At 45.9% G+C, this 27352-nt stretch overlaps 2 protein-coding genes across 3 annotated transcripts; one reads left to right on the top strand and one right to left on the bottom strand.

Moving 5' to 3' along the window:
• The first annotated feature begins 2598 nt into the window (after positions 1-2598).
• On the top strand, positions 2599-11942 carry hars (histidyl-tRNA synthetase). Of its 2 annotated transcripts, none has more exons than XM_018733218.1 (13): positions 2599-2748; positions 5312-5401; positions 5545-5664; positions 5776-5871; positions 6115-6240; positions 7772-7879; positions 8022-8120; positions 8364-8457; positions 9888-10015; positions 10450-10719; positions 10962-11078; positions 11177-11323; positions 11633-11942. In XM_018733218.1, exons 1-13 carry the CDS (start codon positions 2659-2661, stop codon positions 11690-11692), a joined length of 1545 nt encoding a protein of 514 aa, XP_018588734.1. In that variant the 5' UTR covers positions 2599-2658; the 3' UTR covers positions 11693-11942. The 2 variants fall into 2 exon arrangements, with proteins under 2 accessions (XP_018588734.1, XP_018588733.1); XM_018733217.1 differs by lacking the exon at positions 2599-2748 and adding an exon at positions 4848-5002.
• Positions 11943-13039: 1097 nt separating this feature from the next.
• On the bottom strand, positions 13040-17107 carry dnd1 (DND microRNA-mediated repression inhibitor 1). The gene is made up of 4 exons (XM_018733474.2): positions 17032-17107; positions 14766-14871; positions 13925-14383; positions 13040-13840 (listed from the first exon to the last, which is right to left on the bottom strand). Exons 1-4 carry the CDS (start codon positions 17059-17061, stop codon positions 13329-13331), a joined length of 1107 nt encoding a protein of 368 aa, XP_018588990.1. The 5' UTR covers positions 17062-17107; the 3' UTR covers positions 13040-13328.
• Positions 17108-27352: the final 10245 nt, after the last annotated feature.

The following is a 27352-nucleotide window of genomic DNA, read 5'->3' on the forward strand; positions in this document are numbered from 1 at the left end:
GAGATGCAGTCAGAGCTCATTGATTCTTATAAGATGACTTGATCAAGAGGTGTGTGAACATGGATGACTTCCACATGATTGAGTCCTGCTTAGGTGGAATGTCTAGTCCCTCAGAGTCCATTGAGATGACCCATCATTTTCATATGTAATCATAAAATTCTTCTGCCTACTGGGCAAGAAACAGAATTCATCTGTGGTATTTTTTTCAATACAGCCCTTAAGCAATTTATCTGTAGCACTGCTCAAGCATGATTGCATTTACTTTATGTCTAAGACCTATGACTTATTATTCTGATTCTTTTGGGTGGCTGCCAAATGCAGCATGAAAGAGCCAGGTGTAATTAATAATTTCTGGCTTTGGGTCTCTGACAGCTCTTAATGATCAGCAAGAAATCATTACATTTGTCTGGCACAAGAGGGTTATCCATCGATGGGACAGAAGCCTGTTGTCAGCTAGGTTTGTATGATGAGAAATAGTAAATTGTATTAATGGATTTTTTTTAATTCAGTGAAACATACCACTGCAAATTACCATTGACAACAGTGAATCTGTTTATTTTTAAAGCCAAACAACAGAGAAATTAATGGCAACATGGGACAAAAAGAATGCCTTGTGAGATGAAACAACACATTTCACAACTGTTAGTAGGCACAAGGGCCCTGCCATCTTGTTCCTTTTAATACCCACAAGAAACCCTTGCCAGAAGATGATGCCATGTGTTAGTTGCTAAATAACAAACCCCACTGATGTGTGTGCCTCACAGGGAGACCTCAGACATGCAATGAAATGATGGGGTGTGGTGGTCTGGTGGGTCATCACAAATATGACATGGGAAGTGAAGTAACTGGGAACACCCTTCTCTTTGAGCTTTGGGACCTTCTATTTATTTCTTTTCTAATGACTGTGTGTTTTTTTTTTTTTTTTACAGAAATGACTGTCTCCTAACCAATGCACTAACAATGCTTAATCATGTGAAATACATCCTTCCCCATCACCCCCAAATACAGACATTATAGGGTAACATAGAGTAGCCTGCTTAGTAACTTTAACCCTGGTGTTAAGAGTTACACTCTGGCTCTGTTTATGGGAATAAGTATGTACTTCTAGCTCATCAACCTCAGCAAGATACCAGCTTGCGCACAGTAGGTAAACTCAACCACACTATCTCCATTCTTCATAATTTTATGAAAGAAAGCAGAAAACTGTGAGCAGATCCATTAATTCAAATGGGGTGGGGGAATCTGTACTGTTAGGGCCATAGAGGAAACTAGTTTATTTGGCTGTGCAGCAGAAATGGGATGAAGTGGAGATTGAGGGCATCTGGTAGAGTGGGGGGGTAAAGATGTTGCCTTTGGACCCAATGGTTATAGGCTCAAATCCCCCCTGTTTTGCCCCTAAGCAAGGTGCTATCTTCTCCAGTAAAATTACCCAGTTGTATAAATAGGTAAATAATTGTAGGTAGTTTATCATTGTAAGTCACTTTGGAGAAAAGCATCAGCTAAATGTGTAAATGAAATGCTTTCAGTTAAAAAATGACCTCAAGTGTCCACATGATCAGCAGTGCTTTCATTTCACTAAAACACATCTAAAAAGTTGTACATTTTTAAGCTCTTTCTTACATTATCACCACGTTTAATGGGCTCGGTCACAGCAACAATGGACATACTCCTTTTAACCCTGAAGACACAAGTGGGTGGGATTCCATACTGTTTTGGCGTAACTGAGAAGGAGCTGAGTATCATTTCAAGTTTAAAATATAAGTGCAGAGATGAGTGGAGTGTTTGAGGTTTGTAGTTACAAAGTAACGGCTCAGTTTTTGGTTTGAAAACATTACATATGCCATATGGATGGCTTTGCAAACACTATTACCATGAGGGAGTGTGCACAAGGGCATAGAAAAATATCTACAAGTAGAGTTCAAATCAAATGCTGTGTCTTGTATTTCTATACAGTCACTGCTGAAGACAAACAGTCCTTTACGTCGTACTTCTTCCCAAATCAACTATCTGCTTCCTACTTCCCAACAACCCCAATCACATTGCCCAACTTAATTTATTATTAACGTAATCCTGAATTAGAACTGAAGCAGAACATCCCACACTAACGTAACGTTTTAAAAATAAATTAAAAACATGTTAAAGATTAAGTCAATTTAGATAAAAACAGTTTTTGCAACATAAACTGTACACAATCTTAACTGACACAGCCCATTCATGCACCAGATCATACAAACACACCTCTATGAGGAATATTTTAAATACATTTCTTAATACAATACAGATGTAGAGTTTTTCGAATTAAGTCACTGTGATCTGATCATGGTGTCAAAGCTTAAAAAACTTGTATTCTGTGTACCAAGTTTAAAGAAAGTATAACACGGAGACGGTTTACCTTAAATAAATATGTTTACATTCAATGGGTCAAATTAGCTTAGTTTATAAATGAGCATTTTATCATTCGCCGTTTAATCTTCAACATAAACCGAACATAGCACTTCACATAGAAGTGTGGCAGTAGCAGCGCAACCAATGACTGGTCCGGACAGGCATAGCAAGGAGTACGTCATGACGTGATCTGCGTGCAACGTCAATGTACGCGAGTACGCATAGGACAGGACTCGCTCGCTCGGGAACACCGGCACGGCTTGCGGTGGCACAATGGCGGAAAAGGCGCAGTTGCAGCTAGCGATCAAAACACAAGGGGAGCTGGTCAGGAAACTGAAGGCCGAGAAGGCTGCGAAAGAGCAGGTCAGTTTGAGAGAGTGCCGCTGTCAGATGTGGCTACTGTCGTCACGACGTCGCTCTTTCGAGAGGCCCGGCCGGGGTCTAGCTTCCGCAGTCAGCGAGGAGCGCGCCGGAGGCCCCGCATTGTCGGCATCCACGTAATAATGAAAATGGTCATATTTGGAGTGTTTTAAAGCGTTTTACATGAGCGAGGTCGGCCGTATCCTGGTCCTGCCCACCGCGGTGCACTGACTGTGTCTGCTGCTGCACACTGTCGGCGAGCTCTCATGCTGCAGTGCGCTGTAGCCACACACAGTGTCATCATCATCATCATCATCATGTGTGCTCTTCCGTTATCATCATGTCATATTATTATTATTATTATTATTATTATTATTATTATTATTATTAATTTTTTGAGGTGTGCAGCATGGTGCCTAACCAGAGCAACATAATTATTACATACACAGCACTGCACTGGTAATCCGGACATCACATTGCATTTTCGCTGTGTTACCAGCAGCTCGTTTGTGAGACACACACACAGCTGACGCAACATCTCTACAACATTGATTGCGACTCATTCATTGTGTCGTTGGTTACGATACCAAAAGTAACGTAGAACATAAAGCCAACTGATAGCTGAACGAAGTATATTGCTGTTGTACCATGTTGTCGGTACAATGACCCGAATCACAGTACTTGTAGGTAGCTGTCAGCGGAAACAACATCCCAGTGTAGTGTGACGTCACTGTCGGGGTGTGTTACGTTTTAGTACACCGTGCGTTATACGTATACTGGATACGTAAGGACAGTGACGACAGCAGATGCAGGCATGTGATCTAGTGTGACGTCACTGTCGCGATACGAGTGCCGTTGGGGGGAAACATATTGACACCTGAGCGGTATCATTGATACGAATGACAAGTTCTGTTATAAACACTGACAGGTAGAGATAATTGACAGCAGCACCAATACCCGCGGCACTGTCGTAATATAAATTATGTGCGCTTGCCTTGCACTATAGTTTATGTCCTATATAATCTGGCACAGGCAGAGTTCCAAAGAGAAACGAAATTTCCAGTGAAACTCACCTATAGGTGGAATGAGAAAGTTGCCTTTGATTTTTTTTTTTTTTTTTTTTTAAATTAAAGTGTGACAGTGACAGCTGAAATGTCCATGTAGTATCTACATTACCAAATAAATGACATTACCGTTAAAAAACATTTTAAGGTAATGATGGCTGAAACTGTCCATGTATTGTGATGTCGACGTGGTGATACATTTTATAGCAGTAATGTATTTCCAAGAAAACTGTGAAAGGCAAACAATATCTGTGCAGTGTCCCGACATGTATATGTTACAGTCAGTGGCTGCATAAAATTTTCTGAAATGTAAATACAAGACCTCTGTATGGTAGTATCTAGTACCTGGGGTATCTATTGACTGATAACTTTTATGAATGGGCCAATTAATTAAATTCGGCTATGCAAAAGTGGAAACCCATATGTAAAAATGTTGTCTCACTTTAATATTAATTTTTCAGTAAATTGTCAAATTCATATACTGTGACTGATGTTAAAGGCAAAAGTTAGAGACATCATTAATTGTGAAAATTTTATTCTTTTGAGAGAGTCTCAGCTCTGTTTATTACCTCCGTATTAATGGTCCATCTCATCATTTGATTGAGTTACTTAAGGGGGGTTGGTGCCATTGACTCGAAATAGAATTACCCCGTGAGCAGCCAGGACAGCTATGTGTCACTGGTGGTCCAGAGGCAGTTCTAATAAGGAGACAATGGCTTCAGCCTCTGTGTCCCCTTCATTATTTCTGACCAGCTGATTTGACTCCCTTCCATGTTTTGCCTCCATGTGGTGCGGTGATGCCTCGCTTGTGCCCTCTACTGCTAGGGTCGCTGACCACTTTTCTCCTGTTCTTCCTGCTCGGTGCGACACCGCCATCACCACCTGGGGGGGATTTCATCATGCATCAACGTCCATCTGCTGTATCTACACCGTGGATCTACCTTTGTATTTTGGACTATTTTTGTATTCACTGACTCATCTGAATACTTTGGATATATCCTCCTAATACTGAAAATTTATTCTTTTTTCTTTTTTTTTTTTTTTTTTTTTTGGACTTTCACTGATCTTTTACTGTGGGCAACATGAATAAAATGGGAATGATATCTATGCGTCTCATTGCTGGACTTGTTGCTCAACGGAATGCGCTGTGCCTGCGGTCATGGCGGTCCTTCTCTGGGATGACCATCTCACAGGTAGGTTCTTGTGTGGTGCTACAGAAGGACCCCACCAGTCATAGTGTGACTGTGCTCTCGGTTTTGGCTTTATGTGCTGTTAAGTATGGTATTAGCATGCAGTATATTTTATATTAGCCTCCCTAAGTCCAATGTCAAATGTGTAGTAGAACAGGTGTTCAGACATTTGGTAATTACTTCAGTTTTAATACAGGTCATTCTCAAAACTCACACTCTGAGCATAGATGTAATCAACTAATAAATAATGAGTATGTAATGATACGGCAGGCATCTGATTGCTGCATGTATTTTTGTCTGTGTGCCCAACAGATTGATGAGGAGGTCTCCAAGCTCCTGCAGCTCAAGGCACAGCTGGGAGGAGATGAAGACAAACATACCTTTGTGCTCAAGACAGCCAAGGTGGGTTTAGTGAAATTTGGGATTGGGAGGGAAGGGGCTGATTGGAGGGGAATGGTCTGAAGTTAGCATGCACCTGAAGCTCCAGGTAGGGGTTCTCTAAGGCGCTATATCTAGAAGTTGAATTTATCCTACTTTCCCAACAGGGCACCAGAGACTATAATCCCAAGCAGATGGCCATTAGGGAGAAAGTCTTTGACACCATTATCAGATGCTTTAAACGCCATGGAGCTGAGACTATTGACACACCTGTGTTCGAGCTGAAGGTATAGCTTGCAGAATCAAGGAATGACGACAAGGAGAAAGTCCTGCTCTTGGCTCCAAGGAAGGAGACCCTGAACCACAGATGAAATATTTGTCTTCCTGTTCTGCTGCAGGAAACATTGACAGGGAAATATGGTGAAGACTCCAAACTCATCTATGACCTGAAGGACCAAGGTGGGGAGCTGCTGTCACTGCGTTACGACCTCACTGTATCCTTACAGTCCCATTACGAACCCCCTCACCTCTAACAAGAGATGTCTTCAGGTCTGTGTAGATCCTTGGGTTTGAGATGCAAAGTTTCCATGCCTATAACAAAGACTGAAGTGCACCGTACTTCTATCAACTAGTGGCTTTATCATTGTGCTGTCAGAATATGTTCTCGTGGCTGAAACACTGGGGGGGGGCTCAACGAAAGTTGCCATAGTGTTTCTCCTTAACCAGATGTCACACAGGTTCCCTTTGCACGCTACCTGGCCATGAACAAGATCACCAACATTAAGCGATACCACATTGCAAAAGTGTACCGACGAGACAATCCGGCAATGACTCGGGGTCGCTACAGGGAGTTCTATCAGTGTGTAAGTTAAAATCACTTGCCATTTTATTTGCCTCATGAAACTCTCAAGAGAACAATTTATGATGATTAAACATGCTCGAGGAGGCTTCACCTGGTGGATTTGAGTGTAATGATTTTGCTTCTGACCCGTGTAACAGACCTTTTGTTCATGATCACTGTTAATGATGCTGTTCTGCCATGTATTTTAATAAATGTCATACACCTTAATTTGGACATTTCTATGCTACTTACGAACATGTTAAGTCAGCCTTTACAGTATTTATTAATCTAAAACAATTTTTTCAGATTTTATTAGTTGCCATTGTATATTTTCATCATTGTACTGTCTGAATGATATTTTTATGTCCACACAACAATGATTTAATGCATTAAATTTGTTTTTATAACTCTCAACACATATTGAAAGCATTGCAACTTTTTTTTTTTAGTGTTGTTATAAGAGTGGCTATACAGAATAATGTTTCTCTCAAGTTCTTCTGGAATTCTCCATGGCTGGATCCATGGTATCTTGGTTTTAGATACCCTAAAGATGTGTTCAGAGGACCCTTCTGAATTTTTATGATGCACTTCAGTCAAAGTTTTTTTTTTTTTTTTGGGTCCCAAGGAGACAAAAAGCTTATCACTGTCTGAGATCTCATAAAAGGAAATAAAAGTAGTAATAAAAGTTTTAAATCGAGTGTCTTCACAAGCTATCGTTTAAAGTGTGCTGGGTGGGAAATAAATGTCCCTCAGAAACACTGAAGATCAAAGGTTCCGACCAATTTACTTATGCAAATCCATTTGAGGTTTTTTTTGATCCAGGATATGCTAAAGTGTCATCAAATTTATTGGCACCCTAGTGATTTCAGCCATTTATTTTAAAAGAAAAGAAGCAGAATGTTATTTTATTAGCTTCACTGACAAGGTAGAACTAAGATTCATGGGGGCAAAAAAAAAACATTTCAAAGCTTGGCATTTTTGTGTAGGAAAAAAGACTGTGGCAAGTCGTTGGAACTCAAGAATCAGTACCTAGTTGCACAACTTCTTGTAGGATCCTTCCTGGGTTTTGAATTTGTTTTGCATCATTACCTTGCTGGTGGACCCTGTACCTTTTCACTGAGATCCAGTTTGAAAACACCGGGTTGGACACTCCACTCCGTAATGCATCGATAATCTTCATCATGTCTTGTACACAATAAAGACCCTCTGCACCAGAGGCAGATAAACAACCCTGCAGCATTATGGGACTTTCTTTATGTTGGACTTTTGGGAGGGTGTGTTTTTTTTTTTTTTTTTTTTTTTCTTTTTTTCTTTTAAGGTTGTATCGTCTGTAAACATAGAGCTGATATGCATTTCTAAACAATTCTAATTCCATGGAACACAAGTTTACACCCACTGCCGAAAGTAATTTAGCACTTAAAGGACAACAGCCAGGCTGACCCCAGATCATAAAGTTTGCTTCCAAGTCTTCCTTCACATCTGAGTTTTTCTTTTGTCTGTTTTGTTACCAAATGGTAACGACACCTTGTTTTATGCGCCTTTCCCACCTTCAGGATTTTGACATTGCGGGGCAGTATGACCCAATGATTCCTGATGCCGAGTGTTTGAAGATAGTCCACGAGATCCTGAGTGAGCTGGACCTCGGAGACTTCCGCATCAAGGTTCGAGTGCAAAAGCAACCACGCTTTTATGTTCCTAGTTCTCCTTCTGTATACATGCAGTCTGCGAGAGAAAGGACATGTGATGTATGGGTGTACCACAGCAGGTGCGTCAGTCTTTTCTTTTCTATGCCCTCCTGTGCAGGTCAATGACAGACGCATCCTCGATGGAATGTTTGAAGTATGCGGTGTTCCTGACGACAAGTTTCGTACCATCTGCTCAACGGTGGACAAACTGGACAAGGTGCTCTGGCTGTACACACACATGCATGCACACACAAGTGCGCCAGCAGAACGACTGATTACTTTGTGCTTCTGAACTTCTGTGATTTTACCAGTTTACATAACACCAGGTAGACTCTCTTATTTGTGTGTTAATTCTGTTGACTAGCAGTTTTTATTTTTTAATCTGTCAAAAGCAAATATAAAGTGAACAACATGTGTTTGTGCGAGTAAGAATGACGCCCAGCGTCTCCTGCCAATACAGATGTCATGGGAGGATGTAAAAAACGAGATGGTGAATGAGAAAGGACTTGCTTCCGAGGTCGCAGACCAGATTGGGGAGTACGTCAGCATGCAGGGTAAACCTGATTCAACACTCGGCATCTTTGCTGGAGAATTCTTTTGTACACTCAGCCCTTGTATAAGAATGTTCTGTGCCTCAGCGACTTCTGTATACATACACTTTTTTTTAAACAGGTTTATAATTTAGTGTGGTAGCCTTTTTGTTCATTAAGCTGTCATTTTACTTCCAAAATAGCTGGGAAAGGAGTTCATATAAGAATGCCAGTTGCTTTTGCTGCTGTGTCAATTGAGCCAGTAGCAGGTATTTTAAATTACTGTAATGTCCTGTTAAGTCCCAGTGCAGCGCCATTTAGCTACTTTACACAATGATACATAACAGAAAACCGATCATAAAAATTGTGGACAACAATGCATTATTTCGCCCGGTAGTTTTTGCAAAAATAAGTCATTCCATGGGCAGCGCAATTGCTGCTAAGATTTCAGGCTAAGCTGTCCAGGTAGTTTAAAACAGCGTTTTTTCAAAACACAATAAGATATAAATTTAGATAAAATATAAAAAGACACTTTGACACTTAAGACAGTTGGTAGTGATTAGCGCTGCTACCTTTAAACCCAGAGGTCACAAGTTGGAATCCCACTACCAGCTGTGGCACCTTTGAGCAAGGTACTTACCCAATAAAATTTAGTGGGTAAATAATTGTAAGTACCTTAACATTGTAAGTTGCTTTGGAGAGAAGGGGCAGCTAAATGAGTCAATGTAAATGCAGAAAAAAAAAGGAGAAAAGCTCTGCAGTTGCTATTTTAATTGGTCTTCAAATCATGCTTAAAATATCCTAAAAAATCCAGATCACTACATCCTTGCATAGGACCACAGCTGCTTATTGGTGAGCTGCTTAAAATATTTATAGCTTGTCTTTTAATGTTATGTTTGAAATTGGTTGGTCTTCATCTAATGAAGTAATCTCATTTAATTGAAGTGTGTGTACCGTTACACACTACTATTACTATTGGGGCTCCTTGTCTTTCGTTAGACCCCTGTTGATGTAGAGATGACTCGGGTCACCCTGATAAGTCATGATTTATGAGGGTTCGCATAGGCTGCTTGTTCTTCAGTTTCTGTTCCCTAATCTTGTTGCCATGGTAACAAGAGCTTGCATCAGATAAGGTTTTTCAGACACCACTTTGGCTGAGATGAAAAGTTCAGATTGCCTATGGTTCAGATAAGAAATGCAGAACACACCTGTTTCCCAGAAAACATTTTCTGGGATATTGTTTGTATTTCAACCATTTTGGTTTAAATTAAAATTGCGAAATTGTTTATTTCTTTTTTTTTTAGATACCATTTGGGTACTGTTATCTGTATTATTGATATTATTTTGAGGTGTAAGGTATGTTTTTGTTAAGTGTCACTTCTGAATGGACAGATCTGTCCCTCAAGAGCAGGTCAGATGTGACCATGGCATCAGCAACGTGTTTCTCCTTTCAGGAGGGAAGGACATGGCTGAGAAGCTGCTGCAGGACCCCAAGCTGTCCCAGAGCAAGCAGGCATGTGCTGGGCTTGCCGATATGAAGCTGCTCTTCAGCTACCTGGAACTGTTCAATGTGACAGACAAGGTGGGTTTCTGAATGTCACACAATGTCATCCTCCTCCATCCCCTTCCACCCCCTTCCACCTTCATGGAAGTGTGATGTTTGTGCATCGAGTTTCCCAGTTACTACTCGTGATTCATATTCAGGTAGAGCGATCGATGCCGTACACTTACATTATCATCATAATTATTTGGCGAATGCTTCAGGACAAAACTGCTGACTGTCGAGGTAACAGACTGCAAATTACAAAGGAGTAAGCAGATGAGAGGAATGAAGAAAGAGTAGTTAAAAGATCGATTTGTGATAACTGAGGGGAATCTGTGCCGGGGAAGACTGGGATGTATGAAATGCCTTGTGCGTCAATAGTGCACTGTTGGACTATCTCTGCTGCAGCTGATCTTTCGTGATTGGCACAGCATCACGCCTTTGATTGGCCCTGCTCATATTCCCGTCTCCAGGTGGTGTTTGACCTCAGCCTGGCTCGCGGTCTGGACTATTACACAGGAGTGATCTGCGAGGCAGTGTTGACCCAAACCACCTCAGCGCCGGCCACCCAGGAGCGCAACGGGCCTGCCGGAGAGGAGGGCGTCAGCGTGGGCAGTGTGGCCGGGGGTGGCCGCTATGATGGCCTGGTGGGCATGTTTGACCTGAAGGGCCGCAAGGTTCCCTGCATTGGCGTTAGCATCGGGATCGAGCGGGTCTTTTCCATCATGGAGCAGAAAGCAGAGGTAAGACCGCTTCCCTGCTTTCTCTTAGTTTACCTCCAGGTTTTGGTAAAATCTGGAACTCTGGAGGTAATCAAAAGTTATGCACTGTTACTAAAATCTGGGGCAAACTGCAAGCACTGCACAGCTATGCAGGTATTTCACTTTCCCTGCAGCACATTTTGTACAAATGACGAGGTACGTGACTGATTTATCAAGTCAAGGCAAAGATGGGAGCACTCAGCATGTCTCCACAATATCCACAGGCTCAGGCCGAAAAGATCCGCACCACGGAGACGCAGGTGCTGGTGGCCTCTGCGCAGAAGAACCTCCTGGAGGAGCGGCTGAAGTTGACCGCAGAGCTGTGGGATGCTGGGATCAAGGTACTGAGCAGGAAACTCTGGGCTGGTCAGCTGCCTTTTAGCGAGGCAGTCACTTGTCTTAGTTTACCGACAATGTCGTGTTCCCCTCTATTCGCCAGGCTGAGGTGCTGTACAAGAAGAACCCCAAGCTCCTGAGCCAGCTGCAGCACTGTGAGGAGACTGGGATCCCCCTGGTAGCCATCCTCGGCGAGCAAGAGATCAAGGATGGAGTGGTGAAGCTGCGGACTGTGGCCACTCGAGAGGAGGTGCGTCCGCTCGTGTACACTGCCACCTCTGGTTACCTTGCCGCTCCAAACACGTGCACGCACAGACACGCAACCATCAGTCACTTTGTTTCACACACTTAATGCGGCACCACTAACATGGGCCATTTAGACACAGGCTACATCATACCGACACCCTGTGATTTGACACTGAATGGAAGAACGGTTAAAGCGCTCGGCTATAAAATAGCCTATTGAGCGAGTGTAGAATAATGTGGCCTCTTAAGCTGTGTGCTGTAACTGCGATCTGCCCGAGTGGTGGTTCAATAACGCCAATGTTAACTTTCGTAGGTCGACGTGTCACGAGCTGAGTTGGTGGAAGAAGTAAAGAAGCGGTGTCAACAGTTATAGACTCTGAATCTGCCTTACTGGTGAGCTGACCTGGGCAATTAAAAGGAAGTTCTCCATTTCTCAGCATCCGGAATCATGGCGCATCCATCTACCTGTATGTCGGGCCTGTCAAAGTCTGTATGCTCTTAGTAAAGGGAACCGGATCCCCAAAACTTTCCATTCCGGCTGAAATGTACTTTCACAGCTCACCAACCGTCCACAAGCTCACTTGTGCAGTTCATCCAACAAATAAAATTTTGTGTCTCATTAATACCCCTTTCAGTGCCAGTTTCTTATTCCTTTCTGGCCCATTTGCTCTGTGTTGTTTTTGAAAGTGATGTTTCGCCTGTAAGTCAGATGTGTTCAGGGTTTTTACACCACAGACATTGCTGTTATTTGTCTTGAAAGGAACTATTATCTTGACTCCCTCTAGAGTACAGTTCATATTTCAGCAACTTCTGTTTTTGTCACTTGTTGCTGTTTGTGAAATATAGGTACACCATCTTCTTACCTAATGGGGTAATTTAGGCAGTAGTGGTTAGTAATCACATCTGGACTTGGTTGCAGGTTCAAATCCCACCTTGTGCTGTAGTGCCCCTGAACACAGTAACCAAACTGAATTGCTGCAGTAATTTTTGATTTGTGGAAAAGCACTAGGTAATGGAAAAAGTAGTGAGTTTATTTCATTAAGGGCTATGACTGAGATTCAGTGAGATAGTGGTAAATGCAATATATTTTTTTATGGAAGACACATGGCCTCTACCAGCTCTGCGGAGGAAAACTCAGCAGGCAGTGAATAGGTACCTGCTGTCAAAAGTGAAATTACCACTTACTATCCAGTGCAACAGCCTTAGCGTATAGTTAAGCCTGCTAAGGGGAGCCTTTCCCAAGGTGCTGCAGCAGTTTCATTGCTGTTTTGAGGACTGAGTTCACAAATGTTTCAGCTTTAGTGGCCAAAGCATGGAACAAGCATTTACTGAGAAAATATTTCATAGGATTCAGCAGAAGGGTACATACAAGTCCTTTGCTTATACAATTGTTAATTTCTGCACTTTAGATTATACATGGCAGTGTGTGCCATCAGTTTAGAAAAAAAACCCACATTCTAGAAATTGGCAAATCTTGGCACTGGGTTCAAAGCAAACAGTCCAGTACATTTTAGCATCTGATACTTTCTAGAATGTTCTGGTGCCTTTTAGAAATCTTCCAACAGTTGTAAATTAAACTGTCCCTATGAAGGCCCTAGTGGTATATCTAATGAGTACACTAATAATCCACATGAAAAATCAATATAACCAAAATTGTTGCATTATCTGGTGGACTTCAAACTATTTTAGCTTTCCTCAATCACTATTTGCACACTTTTAGTTTGGTTTCAACTTTTAATAAGCAAAGTAAAAAAGGAACCATTGATCTTAGTGTACACACATTCCTCCACTAAGTGCAAACAAACAAAAACATTAAAAGCAAAAACCCAAACTATTTACAAAAACATCCAAATACTCAAATCAAACACCATTCCTCTACTTTCAATTGTTCATATTTTACAGTGCATTAAGTCAAACCAAAAGTAGAAAAAGCAAAATATTAAATTTAAACAAAGTTAAAGAAATCAGAACTTCCATAAATAAGATTAAAAGAGTAAAATCAGGGCCACTCAGGCTTTGAGTGATGTTAGAACATGTTCCGCAGCAATGCAGCACACCTCTTCTCGCATGGCACCAGGGCTGCTGCCCGGCAGGATGTGAGCTGTGCCGGTGATGGGAAGCGCAGCACCCGGGACCACCACTTGGTACACGAAGCAGAGGAAGCCCCCCGGCTCCGCGTGGCTATACCGAACGTCGTACCTGGGTGGGCCCAAGTTGAAGAGATCGCACACACCCTGGAGCAAGGACACAGCATCCAGCCCTGGTATCTCTCTACCTGGAGGGGCTGCTTGCTTCGGAGGTAAGGGGTGGCCAACAGCGGAGAAGGGCAAGGATCTCACGGGCAGCAACTCGCCATCCACTCTGTGACTATGGGGTAGAGGGCAAGGCTTGGGAGCCTTCTTGGCAAAACCTGGTGGAGGAGATACCAGAGCTTTCCCCATACCCTCGCTCTCCTTCTTGGGCTTCCCTGCGAACGTGAGCCACTTCACGCCGATGGCGATTCCAAACCTCCTCTTGAATTCTGAGGAAAGCAGCAGCGAAAGGGTTTTTGCAACCCACCCAGTCATAATACTCAGCGGTTCATCTCATGATCACACATTCCTACCTTCGCACAGCACCTTCTTGGCCATGGAGGCGGCATAGTGAGAGGCGTAGAGAACCACCGCAGCAATGCTCTTCTCATCCCTGGTGGCCTTCAGGGTGACTGACTCCACTCCCTCAGAAAGAGCACGCAGCACCTGGAGCAACTGCTCCCGCTTCATGCCGGTGGGCAGCTCCTCCAGGCACAGCTGCCGTTTCTCGGTGCTGTGGCGCACCACCAGGTGCACGCCCTCCTGCAGCTCGTGGCCGTGCAGGGAGCATACGGCCGCGCCGGCGCTCTGGGGGTCGCCGTACTTTGCGTAGGCGAAGCCCCTGTTCTGCCCGCTGAAGTTCATCATTAGGCGAAACTCATAGAGGGGGGCCACCGCCTGGAAGAGGGGGATGAGCCGGTCCTCGTACACATCCCGCGGGATCCGGCTGATGTAGACCTCACAGCCGGACCCTGGTGCTGGTCCATTCCAACCTGCAAAGCCATCACTAGTTCATCTCCAGCACTGTCAAGAAGCCCCTTCCCAAGGCTGCCATACACTGCTCCTCCATACAGGTCTCTTGTGCCTTTACACTTCTGCCCATATTCTGGGCTGCAGATATTACAGCACCAGTCTCATTTCAGATCTTGCCCAAATCTCAGCTGAACCACTACCATGACTAGCCTGTACCCATCTGATATTCCTGTATATCAGATTTATGCATCTGGCAGACACTTCTCTCAAAGTGCATATAATGTCATAAATGACCTAAATCATTTTCTTTGAGGGAAATTTTGAAACAATATGCAAGCAGTACTGCTACTAGTAGCAATACATGGAGAGACACACACAGACGCACATGGATAGAGCACTGACCAGGAGGTGGACCTCCGTACTTCCGCTGACCATTGACCTGGACCAGTTTTATGGATGTCTTCTGGACCCAGGCTTCTAATGAAGAAAGACTCTTCGGGTTCAGGATCTTCATAGAACAAATATTTTTAAATTATGTACAATATAAAAATTAAACACTCAACATGTACATATTATCAGTTTACTCCCCCCCATCCACCAAAAGAAAATTCATATTACGGTTTGTCTGATGTTTTCGGGCATACAAGTCTAAGATGTTTTATTGAGGAAGCAAAGCATTTTAATCAGTGCATTTCTCATAACTTATGATTACATATTTTCCCTAATCTCCCCCCCCCACCCAAAATAGAGTGGCTACTGCTCTTACCATAATCAATACTTTGTCTAGAACTCCACCCGTGTATAAATTCAAAGTTAATTTCCATCCATCCAATTTCAAGAGCTACTTGTCCTGAGAAGGGTCACAGTTATCTGGGGCCTATCCCAGAAGCAACAGGCACAAGGTGGGAGGGAGGTACCCCTCAAATCACAGTTTATCAAAGTTTATTCATACAGATGCCCCAATTTACTTGGTTACATTCTGCAAATGAACCTCAGGTAATTTTTTTTTTTTTTTTTTTTAAGTAATATGTTTGTTGTTTCAAGTTGATGAAAACATTAACACTAATACAAATTTACTGGAAATAAAATGTGCCTTTTCCATAACCCCCTAATCAATGCTGACAACTGATCCATCCCATAAATTGGTCCAGTGTTTGGCAAATTTCAACTGTTTTTTTTTTTTTTTTTTTTTTTTAAATTCAAAACTATTACTACAACTTTAATTTAGAATTAAGGTAAATAAAGACTGCTTGCTTCATACTCCTATTCAATGTGGATTTTTGACTGACCCATCCCATAAACATGTACAATGTTCTCTCGTTACCATCTCTCAGCAACACAGACGAGCGGTAAGAACTGTGGAAGTGAGTTGAATCAAGTACCCCACCCATTCTTTTTGAATGCGTTTTGCTGGGGGCATCAGTAGGTTCACACTGCAAGACTGAATTTTTGGAAATTTGACAAGAAAGCACAGTTTTATTAAAAAAAATTGGAGAAAATTTTAATTTTTCCAAAAATTCATAACTCAAAACATTCATGGCATGAGGGAAAAAGCAGACAACAGATCAGAGTAGGAGTGACGCAAACATTCTGGATGCTTCTTTCTGAAAGGGAAGATCTGTGAAGGGGGTTAGGGGTACAGCTGTGCACCACTGTAGTAAACAGTGAAATAACTAGATGTGGCAGCATTTACCTGCTCATGCAGAGCAGGTCTCAAGCAACCAAGTTTCACTCCCACAAAACACACTTTATTAACTGAGCTCTTAAGACATTTTAAAAATTGCTTCAAAGCCTTATCATGCGGGGGGAAAAGCAAAAGGGAAAAAAAAGTTTCAGCAGCCATATAGCAGGGCTGCAGTAAAGACGGACCTTTTACACACATTAAATTAATGCAGTTTTATGTGACGATAAAGGAATATTTAACAGTGCAGGAGATCAGATTACCGTGGAGCATAACGGTTACATTATTTCGGGATCAATACCGCGTTTTACATTATTCGCGCATTTACCGCCAGCTTTTCTTTTTTTCCCAAACGTCGCTGACACTGTTCTGTACTCCGATTACGGTTCCACTCCACTTTTTTTTTTTGTGGAGAACTTTCTCTGCGCGCATTTTCAGAAACGAGACACGACGCGCTTAACACGCGGCTCTGGAAGCGAGGGGCGCCCCAAACGCTCGCGCTATGAGTATGATAAAAACTATTAAAACACAAAATTTACTTAAAGGGGAGAGGAAGAAAAAAAAAAAAAAAAAAAGTTTTCAGCTCCTCGCGCTGCGCCAACAACCACTCGGCACTCCCGTACTCCGCTGAAAACGAAGGACAAGGCTTTTACAGTTTAAAATAATGCCACCATCAATCAAGCACACAGACATCCAAAGAAAAAAAGCTCAACTCTTTTTTTCAAGTGGTTAAAGCACCACGAGCCTGGTGTGAAAGAAAGTGAGCGCGACCAGCCCGCGAGCACCGCAGCGACGCGCGCCGCAGGTGCTTCGTCTCACGCGCCCAATTAACGGGGTGTTTCGGTCATCGGTCTCCCTCCAAACACGTGCGCGTCGCACATTAATATTTCAGTCCGTATCGCCGCACGGCGCCACCGGCACAATGGAAGCTGCCCGCGGAAATGTTTTACGCCACACCCTACTGCGAGGTGGGACACTTTTACGCACCTGAACATCCCCGACCTTCTCAGACTCCATGTCGTCCAGGTTCTGCGCTCCCGACGCTACTTTTGTGTCTTTTTTATTAACTCCGTGCCTCTTATTCCTGCCCCGTGACCTCATCCATCAATCAGCGATTGGGTGACCGATTGGCACGGAGGCGGATTCCGGAGGCGACGGCAGATGGGATCATGAGGCCCGATGTTGAAACTCAACTTGAGTCTCAAGTGGTGCGACACCAAGGCTGTTGCCGGTTTGCAGCAAACGCTTCTAGAACCAGTAGGGAGACTGTTCAGAACTACTGAGTAGGAAGTGTTTCATTGGCTTCGGCATCGGAGGCCTTAATCCAAAGCATACAGTGTCACATATTGATAAATGTTGGGCAACATGGTGGCCCAGCTAGTAGCGCTGCTGACTCACAGCTCCTTGGTGGCGCGAGAGGACGTGGGTTCGAACCCCACTCAGTCTGTGTGGAGTTTGTTTGTTCTCCTCTGGGTGCTCTGGTTTCCCCCCACACTCCAAAGACATGCTGTTCAGGTTCCCCCATAGTGTGTGAGTGACAGAGAGAGTGTTTCACTGATGTATGGATGAGTGACCCAGTGTAAGCAGTGTATCTAGCAGTGTAAGTCACTGCGGTGAATAAGGTGGGTGCTGATAACACTACATAGAGTTCATTGGAAGTTGCTTTGGAGTCCAGCATTTTGCTAAATAAATAAAGGGGACTTTTGTGGTGGAACCCCATCGGCACCCTGCTTCATATTTATATTTATCCATTCAGGTGGTTGGGACAGCCGCTGCCTTTGGATCCACAGGTTGCAGGTTTGAGGCTCACCTGTAGCTGTAGTACCCTTGAGTAAGGTGTTTACCCTAACTTTGCTCTGGTAAAGTTACCCATCTGTAAAGATGGGTAAATAATTGTACCTTAATATTGGAAGTCCCTTTGGAGAAAAGTGTTGGCTAAATAAATGTAAATGCACAGTGGTGCAGCGGGTAGAGCTGATGCCTCGCATCTCCTTCGCTGCGGCTTCTAACTCGGGGTCCAATCCCGCTCTGCATGTCTCTGTGGGCTTTGCGTGGGCTTCTTCCCACAGTTCAAATACGCCTATTTCAGGTGGAGTGGTGACTCTCAACAGCCCATAGTTTGTGCGTGTGGCTGCTTCTGTAACGTTGTAAGTCAAGTTGGCCATCGGGCATGTAGAAAAATCACCGTTTTTACTTTTATGCTCCTGACTGAGACATTTGTCATTTCTCCACAGAGTCGCCAGCGTTTATTTACTTTATTTTTCCCTTTCTTTGACCAGCAGCACAAGGAGTAAAACCGGTGTATTTTACACTGTTACGCACACACACAAAACTGTAAACTGTGCATGTAGTTACGGTACCGGCCATCGGGTGGCGCCACAGACTTTTCTTTTTTTCATGCGTCTTTGTCTAAACGTTAAAGCTGTGTCGGCACGTGCGGAACAGGTGCTGCATTGATCTGTTTTAAATATAGTAGCATTTTACATTTCGCTGAAGGAGCCACGTGGGCTGGCCTAGTAGCAGTAATAATAATAATAATAATAATAATAATAATTAATAATAAATTTATGGGACAAGCGGTTCAGAAAATGTGTGTGTTGTGTGTATTTTTATAGAGCGCTCTTCTCACCCAGTGACACAGAGCACTTTAACACAGGCATAAGGCAAGAAAAACAAACGCATCATAGCTGAGTACCGACTAGCATAATACAATGCTTTTATAGAGCTATAAGTTATAATAATAATAATAATAATAATAATAATAATAATAAAGGAAAATGTTCTGGCCATGCTGCAAATGTGGAAATCATACTTCGTTGCGATTATGCGGACCGATGACCAGAACGTTGTCAGGTGTCACACGGCTCTGCCCTACAGGCCGGGCACGTCGTCTCTGCTGCCCCTACGTGATGATCCAAGAGTTTCCTGCATGATGATCCAAGAGGCTGCAGACGGTGCAGGGATGTTCTCTGAAGTTATCAGACGGGGCCTAATCACTGTTGCTGCGGTATGGATATTAAAAATGACCAGCATGAAAAAAAGTGCTCATTTGATCTTTCTTTTTTCTTTTGATAAATATTTTACATTAAAAGGCAATGATGTTCATGCAGAGTTCCTTAGGTTCGGGTGAATGCCGTGCTGCCATAGCAACCTTGCTTCGCCGCCATGCCCAGAAATGGCACGTCAGGACAGACAGTTGCATATGTTGGATCTCCTCGAATGTGTTCCTTTCCTGCAGCGATTAACGCTCACATCGACGATGGGCTTGTCATCAGAAGACGCCGGCGTGTGGCCGCATGGACTTCACCCCGTGTTTCGGGGACCTGTTGAATATTAACCTGCGCCGCAATAAATGGGGAGACGACAGTTGCGCAGTTGCTCGCTGCTCCACCTACATGCTGAATATTCGTTCAGCGTTTGCAAACAAGCTGACGTTACACAAACTTGTAGTTTTATAGTTGCATCTGTCCCTTCCCCTCTCGGGCTTTTCTCTGAGATGAGACTGGCAGCGGGGGGGGGGGGGTTCGGGGCACCGTACGGAGGAGCCTCCTTCGCTGTGTTTAATGTGAATGCGTATTACTGCACATCTGGATTCCAAGAAAGGCTCCCGCTTAATGTTTTCTTGTTTCGTTGAGGAAATCGCATTTAAGTGTCCCCCGAATCTTTTGTTTGGGAAAACTGTGCATGTCCAGAGCAGCACGAGGAGCCCAAACTGCCCTTAATTAAGCGCTTGGAAAAGTGTGATTGCTGGAAAAGGAGGGAGAAAATATGGAGAGTCGCCGTGTGATCTGATGCTGGGAAACGTGTCGCAGGCGCCCGTCTGGATGCTGAAGGAGAGAGAGTTTAGCATAAGGAGGAACCCGAACCAACGGTGGCAACCAGAGGCGGGGGTGGGGGAACGAAGGAGGAGGGGGTGTATACAGTAACCAAAGGGAAACACGGAGGATGGAGAGGCAGGGACCCGGAGCACCGATACGCAGGGATGTCTGATGCAGGGCATGATGGGAAGTTCTACAGTCGGTCGTCTCCCATGAAGAGCTCCCCTGGTAATTGGCTAACTGAGCGTCGCACAAAACAAACAGAGCGAAAGAGTGTAAACAAAACAATGAAAAGAAGGGGACTTTGATGCAGTGACATAATCTGTCAGCTTTCTCGCTGCCGTCTCCATGGCGACGGCCCACGCTCCAAAACTTATGCAAACACGCGGAGACACAGAAATAAATCCACAGACGGACGCCTCCCCTTAATCCAATTCCGTAATTTCCGGGGAGAATTTCCTTGGCCCGTGTCTGGAATATGTTATAGGGGAGCACCTGCAGCAGATCCAGCTGCTTTCGGAGGCCCAGATGTGCGAGAGCTGCGAGGTGAAGGCCGTTTAAAGGGCTCTTTAATTTGACTGGATGCCGCCTGGTGACTCGTGCGTCTTGTCTGAGGTGCTGGTGGAAAAACTCGCTTTTCCCAATTAGAGCAGCTCAAAGACACAAGATCGAGTTTCAGAAGCTCCCGACAGCCCGTGACCTGATGTTCTGACAGCTTGCGCTCCACTTGTGATCATCTGCATACTTAGAAGGTCCTCGGAGCGCGAGCAGCTGGATGTGGCGCTCGGCAGCGGTCGCGATATCTGCAGCATTTCGGTCCTATCTGCTGCCTCTGTGGCCCTGCACCCTTGCAATTGCCTCTGTGTGTGTGTGTGTGTGTGTGTGTGTGTTGGGGGTGTGTGTGTGAGAGAGAGAGAGAGACTGGTGGGGAGCGGTCTCTTCCTGTTTCCCTGCATACTGTGTTTGCTCTGGTCCTGCTGTCAGCGGTGCAGGTGTGCAAAGTGCGTGCAGCTGCATCCTCTCAAATCGAGCGCCGCTTCTTCCAACCCGGGACCAGGAAGCGGCGGCGCACGGCTGAGTGACGGGCTGAGGGCGGAGAGCGAGACCAGGTCCATTGTGGGATGAGGAGGTGAGAACAGCAGTGCGCCAGGGCCTGCCTGCCTGCCTTCCTCCTGGTGGGGGGTACGGGGGGAGCGAAGGGTGTATCGCAGTACCCAAACATGGTATGTTCTTCCCTGCACACTGTACTGTTACCGGGGAACTCCCCCCCAGCCCCGAACCCCGGAGCCATGGAGAAACGAGAGAAAGCGTCTCTACGGGAAAGAGATTTTTATTTTAAAAATTAAAATAAAGCAACAAAAACAGTTGGAGAGCAAGTGGCAACGTGATCACAGCTGTCACCTTTCAAAGGACATGGGTTCGAATCCCTGCTCTTTCTGTAGTACCTTTGTGCAATGTACTTGCCCTGTGGGCAGCTGGTAGTATAGTAGTTAGAGCTGCTACCTTCTGACCCAAAGGCTGAAGGTTTGAATCCCACTCCCAGCTTAGCAAGGTACATACCCCGAGTTGCTGCGGTAAAATTGCGTGATAATTGTAAGTGCCTTAATACTGTAAGTCGCTTCGGAGAAAAGTGAGACGTAAATGTAATATAAGCACCAGGTAATGAATTAATGAAGAGGCAAAAGTTACAGGAGCACAGTTGCCGTTAGAAGTAAACGCTGTCCCGTTGCTGTGATTTTTCACAAATGAAAATGAATCTTTGGGCAGAGAGCTGGAGAGGCATTGAGAGAGAGAAGTTGTAATGGGCTCTAAAAGGACTCCGGAGAACAGAACCGTTTTGTTGAGCAGAGACGGGAACTTGGTGTGTTCTGTTGAGCGGACAGATGCTCGGTTTTGCCGTGATCACCGGACTGAAGAGACACGGGACCCGACTGGCCGCTAAAGGCGTGAAGCTCCTCGCAGGGCTGTGAGCTCAGAGGCCGTCTCCGCTTCTCGAAGTTTATTATTGTCATGTTGGGAACCGAAGTTTAAATTTCTGGAATTAAAATCTTAAGGCTGAGGAGTTAAGAAAGCAGAGAGTGAAACGACTACTTCGGGTTCGAATTCAAAGTTCTCGTTATTGCTACGGCACACTTTGGCAAAAGTGCAAATTCAGACAGAAGTACAGACATTATGAATAATGAGGCAGCGTGACGTCACACAAGAGCAAAGGGGGCAACCGAGCGGTCCGTCGTCGTCGGATGGCAGCTGGAGTAACGCAAGACCGAGGCGCTATAGCTCCCTAACTATGTGGTGTATGGATAGGAACAGGGTAAAAAGTAGGGTAATATAGAGGTCTTTATAGCAGCGCTGCTGTCTCGCTGCGCCAGGATGTGGGGAGTCTGCATGGATTCACACACACACACACACACACACACACACACACACACACACACACACACTGGCTGAACCTCTCATCCTACATGGGGTCACAGGGAGCCAGAGTCTAACCTGGCAACACAGGGCGCAAGGCCGAGGGGGGGGGGGGCACCAGCCCGCTGCAAGGCACCCCAATCAGGACTCGAACCCCTGGTGATGATGATGATGATGATGATGAGCACTCTGAACACAAAGCTCATTGTAGATGCCCTGGATGGTGGGCAGTAGAGTCCTGGTGATGGACTGGGCCACCGTCTCCATGTGCTGCAGGGCTCCTTGGTCAGAGACAATGCAGATCCCACTACAGACAGTGGACCAGTATGGCGGGATGCTCTCGATGGTCTCGATGGGGTGGAAGTCCATCTCTTTTCAGTCTCCTCAAGAAACGGAGACACCGCTCTGCCTTTCTGACGAGGCGCTTCGTGCGGAAGACTCCAGTGACGCACCCTCCCCGAAACTCGAAGCTGCGCACAAACTCCGCGTCCGAAAGGATCGATACAAAGAGCAGCGAGCGTAGGCGGCTCGGGTCGGTCTCAAGTCAACAATAATTTCCTTTGTTTTGTGGACAGAGAGACGGATCGCTGTCCCCCGCTTCACCTCTGCAAGCTGACTCATCAGTGTTGGAGACGAGGCCCACGGATGCGGTGTCATCGGCATACTCGATAGCATGATTACTTGCTGGTGTATTTGGCGGCGCGCTCGTGAGTCAGCGGGCCGTACGGCCGTGGGCCGAGCGCACGACCCTGCGGCGCGGCGCCGTTCGGAGGAACGGTACGGGAGGTGTCGCTGTGGGTCCTCGCGGCCCCAGCACGATGGAGGATGATGGTACCGATGCGGAGCTGAAGTCTACAAGCAGCCTTCTGACGGAACAGTCTTCGCGCTCCAGATGGGTCGGGACCAGATGTGCCGCAGCGGCAACGGCGCCTTCGTCCTGCTCGCTGTGGGTGTATCAGCTGCCTGGTAATTGAGGGGCACTGTACGCTGTCTGTCAGCACACTGTACACAGAGTGCAGGTGTAACGTACCCTCTGGGAGAGCAGGCAGGAAGGGTGTGTAAGGGGCAGGAGGAGGGAGACTGAGGGCAAACAGCTGAACCTGGGGACCAAACACAGTCAGCGCCTGAGCCGTTTGGGCAGAGGTTCACATTCAGCCCAGTCTGTGTGGAGTTTGCATGTTGTCCTCATGTCTGCATGGGTTTCCTCCAGGTACTCTGGTTTCCTCTCACACTCCACGGACATGCAGTTCAGGCAGATCGGTGGCACTAAATTGCCTATAGTGTGTGAACGGGTGAATGAGTGTGAGTGTGTGTGTGTGTGTGTGTGTGTGTGTGTGGGGGGGGGGGGGGGGGGGCTACCCTACGATGGACTGGCATCCTATCCCACGGGTGTGCCCCCTCCCCCCGCCACCTGCAGCCTTGCGCCCACTGATTCCGGAATAGGCTCCGGACCACCGCAACCCTGATCAGGATAAATGGTTAATAAAAGTGGATGGATTATTATTTTTTCCTATGAAAAAAGGACTGTACCTTGTTTTGTGCTGCAAAGAAAGGACCAAGTAAGAAGTAAATGCATCGTTGTAAATGTTTTTGAAGAGCGTCAGTGTCGCCGTGACTTGACACACGGTTGCGCGATGGAAGAAACCCGATGTGAGCGGGGCGAAGGTCACTGGGGCGGTTTCGCCGGGACTGTTGGGAAGAGCTGTGGAACAGGTGCGGGAAACGCACCCGGACACGCGCCCGGCCACACGCCCGGCCTTTGCATCGCTCTTCGCCGTGGACCCCGCTGTGGCGCTCCGGCCATTTTACCTTTGTGCCGCTCAGCGGTTCTCCGTGACACACGCGGCTCAGCCATGCATTCGCTCGCCCGGCCTGTAATTACTGTAATGTCTGCTGAACACCACGTCGTGCTCCGGTGCAGCGGCAGAAAGGGGCGGGGGTGCTGTCAGCCGCGCTCCCTCTTACTCGCCAGCGCACTTAATTTGTATATTCACACAATTTATTGTGGTAATTTCGGCGACTTTAAGGAGCGTCGACATGCCCTCGTTTCCTCTCATTAGTTTTTTTCGGTTCGTCGCCGAAGAAGCGGCGGCTCGGTGGCACGAAGGGACCTTAAAGGGCCGTTTTCCACGGTGCCCAGACACAGGCCCGCTCGATAAAAAGCGGCGACCGGTGATGTAGTGGTTAGAGTCGTTCCGTTTCGACGCAAAGGTCGCAGGTTCGAGTCTCATCTTGCGCTCTAGTACCCTTGAGCAAGGTGCATACCATGAAATTGCTCCAGTAGAAATTACCCAGATGGATAAATGTGTAAATATCTTAACTTTGTAAGTCACTTTGGAGAAAAGCATCAGCTAAATGGAGTAAAAAATTGGCGTTCGCCACACCCACACGGGTCAGCGTGGTATCGGACCCTGCCGGGGTCCACGCGTATGCCAAGTTTTTAGCACGTAATGACATTATTGCTGCTGAGGAGACCGTGTGGCGACAGCAGCCCGGCCCCGAGGGCGCAGCACAGCTGTGTGCCCGCCGCAGCTCTCGTCTGCCCGAGGGGGAGGTGGGTGCGTGCGCCTCGCACCCTCGCCCGACGGGGGAATGACGAGCCGCAATCTGTTTGCTGTCACATCGCATATCTTCGTCCAGCACGCCCACGACTCGGGGGAAGTTGTGTAAGTCAAAACTTTTCCCTCCCATCCACATTTGTTCCCATTCCTGCAACCCATACCTTACGTGTGTCGTACCTTCGACTCTCCGGTCTCCGGTTGGGTGCGGGTTCGGGATTCGGGCTGCCCGGTCAAAATGGCACCGCTGGAGTCACTTAAAGTATTGCCTTACAGGAGAAATTAGCTCCTAGAATGATAAGGAGAAAGATGGGATTTGGTTCAAAGTGGTTAGAGCTGTTGCTTTGCTCTCAAATGGCCTGGGTTCAAATCTCACCTCCAACAGTAATACCCTTGATCAAGGTGCTTAGCCAGAATTGCCCCAGTAAAAAATACCTCGCAGCTATAAATGGGTAGATAACTATAAGTAGCTCAATACTGCAAGTTGCTTTGCAGAAAAGCATCGGCTGAATGAAAAGATAATGAAAAGAGACCCGAATCTTGGGACACAATTAAAGATCTTTGTGACGCAAACGGTGTAACAGCTTCTGTCACTCACACACTATGGGTGAACCGCGGCGGCACGGCGAGTCGCGCCACTGTCTCACGGCGCCCGGATGGTGCAAGAGGACGTGGGTCCGATCCCCGCTCAGTCTGTGTGGAGTTTGCATGTTCTCCCTGTGTCTGTGTGGGTTTCCTCTGGGTGCTCTGGTTTCCCCCCACCATCCAAAGACATGCTGGTCTGGTTCACGCATAGTGTGTGAGTGACAGAGTGTGTGTGTGTGTGTGTATACGTGTGTGTTCCACTGATGTATGGATGAGTGACCCAGTGTAAGTAGTGTATCTTAGCAGTATAAGTCACTGTGGTGAATAAGGTGTGTGGCCTGATAACACTACATAGAGTTCATTGGAAGTCGGTTTGGAGAAAAACATCTGCCAAATAAATAAATGTAAATGGCCCTGAGTCACCCACCTTTTCGTTCCTCCTTGTCCAAATAAGTGCCCTAGTAGCGTGGTAACGTGGTAAGTGCACCAGGGGCTCCCCGCCTGCCAAACTGCACGTATTACAGTCCTCCTGTTCTGGAGGATGTTTTGTGCCTCTTTTTGTACCTCCTCCTTTATATGTACTGGGAGGAAATTTTTCAACACACTTCAAAACAGCGTGAAAAATACCCCATCACTGCAGCTCCCGCCTGCTTTTCCGCATGTAGCGGTGCAGCGCGCGTGTGTGTGTGTGTGTGTGTGTGTGCGCGCGCGCGGGCGCCTGTTGAGGGGCTTTCGTGTCAAACTATCCTTTTATGATGAACACAGGCACTCAGCAAACAGGTGGCCTTAATTCGGGCAGGTGATAAAATGTGCCGCTGGCTCTTTGTCCCGGTGTCATTATTGTGACCAATTTGTACGGCTCCGTTTGGGGGTAAATATTGGCCTTTCTCTAAGAGATTATGTTTGCTCAGGCGCGAGGGGGTCGCCGTCATCCTTGTTCCTCCGCCGTTCTCGGCGCCCCGCTCCTTCTTTACCGCTGCGACGGCTCCACGCTGGAAACAGTCAGAACCGATTTTTTTGGAACTTACTTTTCTGTTTGTGCGCGTGGAGGTAGGATATTGAGCATGTGGGTACATTTGCAAGGGCCCACAATGACTTTGGCCACAAATAAATAAATGCATAAATCTGTGGTCTTATCTCCCTGCGTCACTTCAGATAAGGGACTTTATTGACCAGGAGTTAAAGAGAATGCAGAGATACCCTTCTCAGATCTTCTGGCCGTCCCTTCTTTGTTTGTTTGGTTTTTTTTTTTTTTTTCATTGTCCTGAAACTCCAAAGGGTAACCTGTCCTGTTCGGTGCATCCTTCATTATTTTGCTGCGGTTCTTTTTATTTGTTTTATTTGGAGGTTTTTCAGAATTTAATTTAATTGAAATTAATTTTTGAATTAATTTGTACGAATTAATAGAGAAGCGTTTCATGTTAAATACCTTGGTACTGCACAAGAGCCCCTCCTTGGCCTCCAGCTCACAAGGTTTTATCCTTAGATACGTTGATAATGACACTGCGATGGCAGCACTGGCACCCAGGATGAAGCTTCACCGCATAAATCACGTCACTTGGATTTCTGACAGCTCCATTCTCAAAACTGTTCAGCTTCTTTGAAAGTGGAATTTATGTATTTCCCTGGTGCCAACCCCACGTTTAGAGAGATGCACCATAGTAACCTCCACACAAGTGCCAGTCCTCACGGCTTCCCAGCGGAGCCTGGAGCGTGTTGTCCCGAGGGGGAGCGTGTTACCGGCACCCCGAGCGCCAGCCGCTATTTGTGCGTGCGGCTCCTGTGTGGTTAACAATTAAGCTGCTTGTTTGAGCTCGTATGGTTACACACCGCGGTATCCTGCGTGGATGTGACTGCCACCCTGACTGCACACCCAGCTCCCGCTTCGCTGCCTCTGTGTACCTTTTCATTTATTGTCTGTGTGTGTATCTGTGT

The sequence above is a fragment of the Scleropages formosus genome, chromosome 13 (genome assembly GCF_900964775.1).
Source record: "Scleropages formosus chromosome 13, fSclFor1.1, whole genome shotgun sequence".
Taxonomy (NCBI): Eukaryota; Metazoa; Chordata; class Actinopteri; order Osteoglossiformes; family Osteoglossidae; genus Scleropages; species Scleropages formosus.

Coding starts and splice junctions, on each gene's coding strand:
- hars (XM_018733217.1), top strand. CDS start 4,892: ATGAATAAAATGGGAATGATATCTATGCGTCTCATTGCTGGACTTGTT. Junction 5,665..5,775: donor CACCTGTGTTCGAGCTGAAG/GTATAGCTTGCA, acceptor GTTCTGCTGCAG/GAAACATTGACAGGGAAATA. Junction 8,121..8,363: donor CGGTGGACAAACTGGACAAG/GTGCTCTGGCTG, acceptor CTGCCAATACAG/ATGTCATGGGAGGATGTAAA.
- dnd1 (XM_018733474.2), bottom strand. CDS start 17,061: ATGGAGTCTGAGAAGGTCGGGGATGTTCAG. Junction 14,872..17,031: donor AGAAGGTCGGGGATGTTCAG/GTGCGTAAAAGT, acceptor TGTTCTATGAAG/ATCCTGAACCCGAAGAGTCT. Junction 14,384..14,765: donor GTACGGAGGTCCACCTCCTG/GTCAGTGCTCTA, acceptor ATGGCTTTGCAG/GTTGGAATGGACCAGCACCA.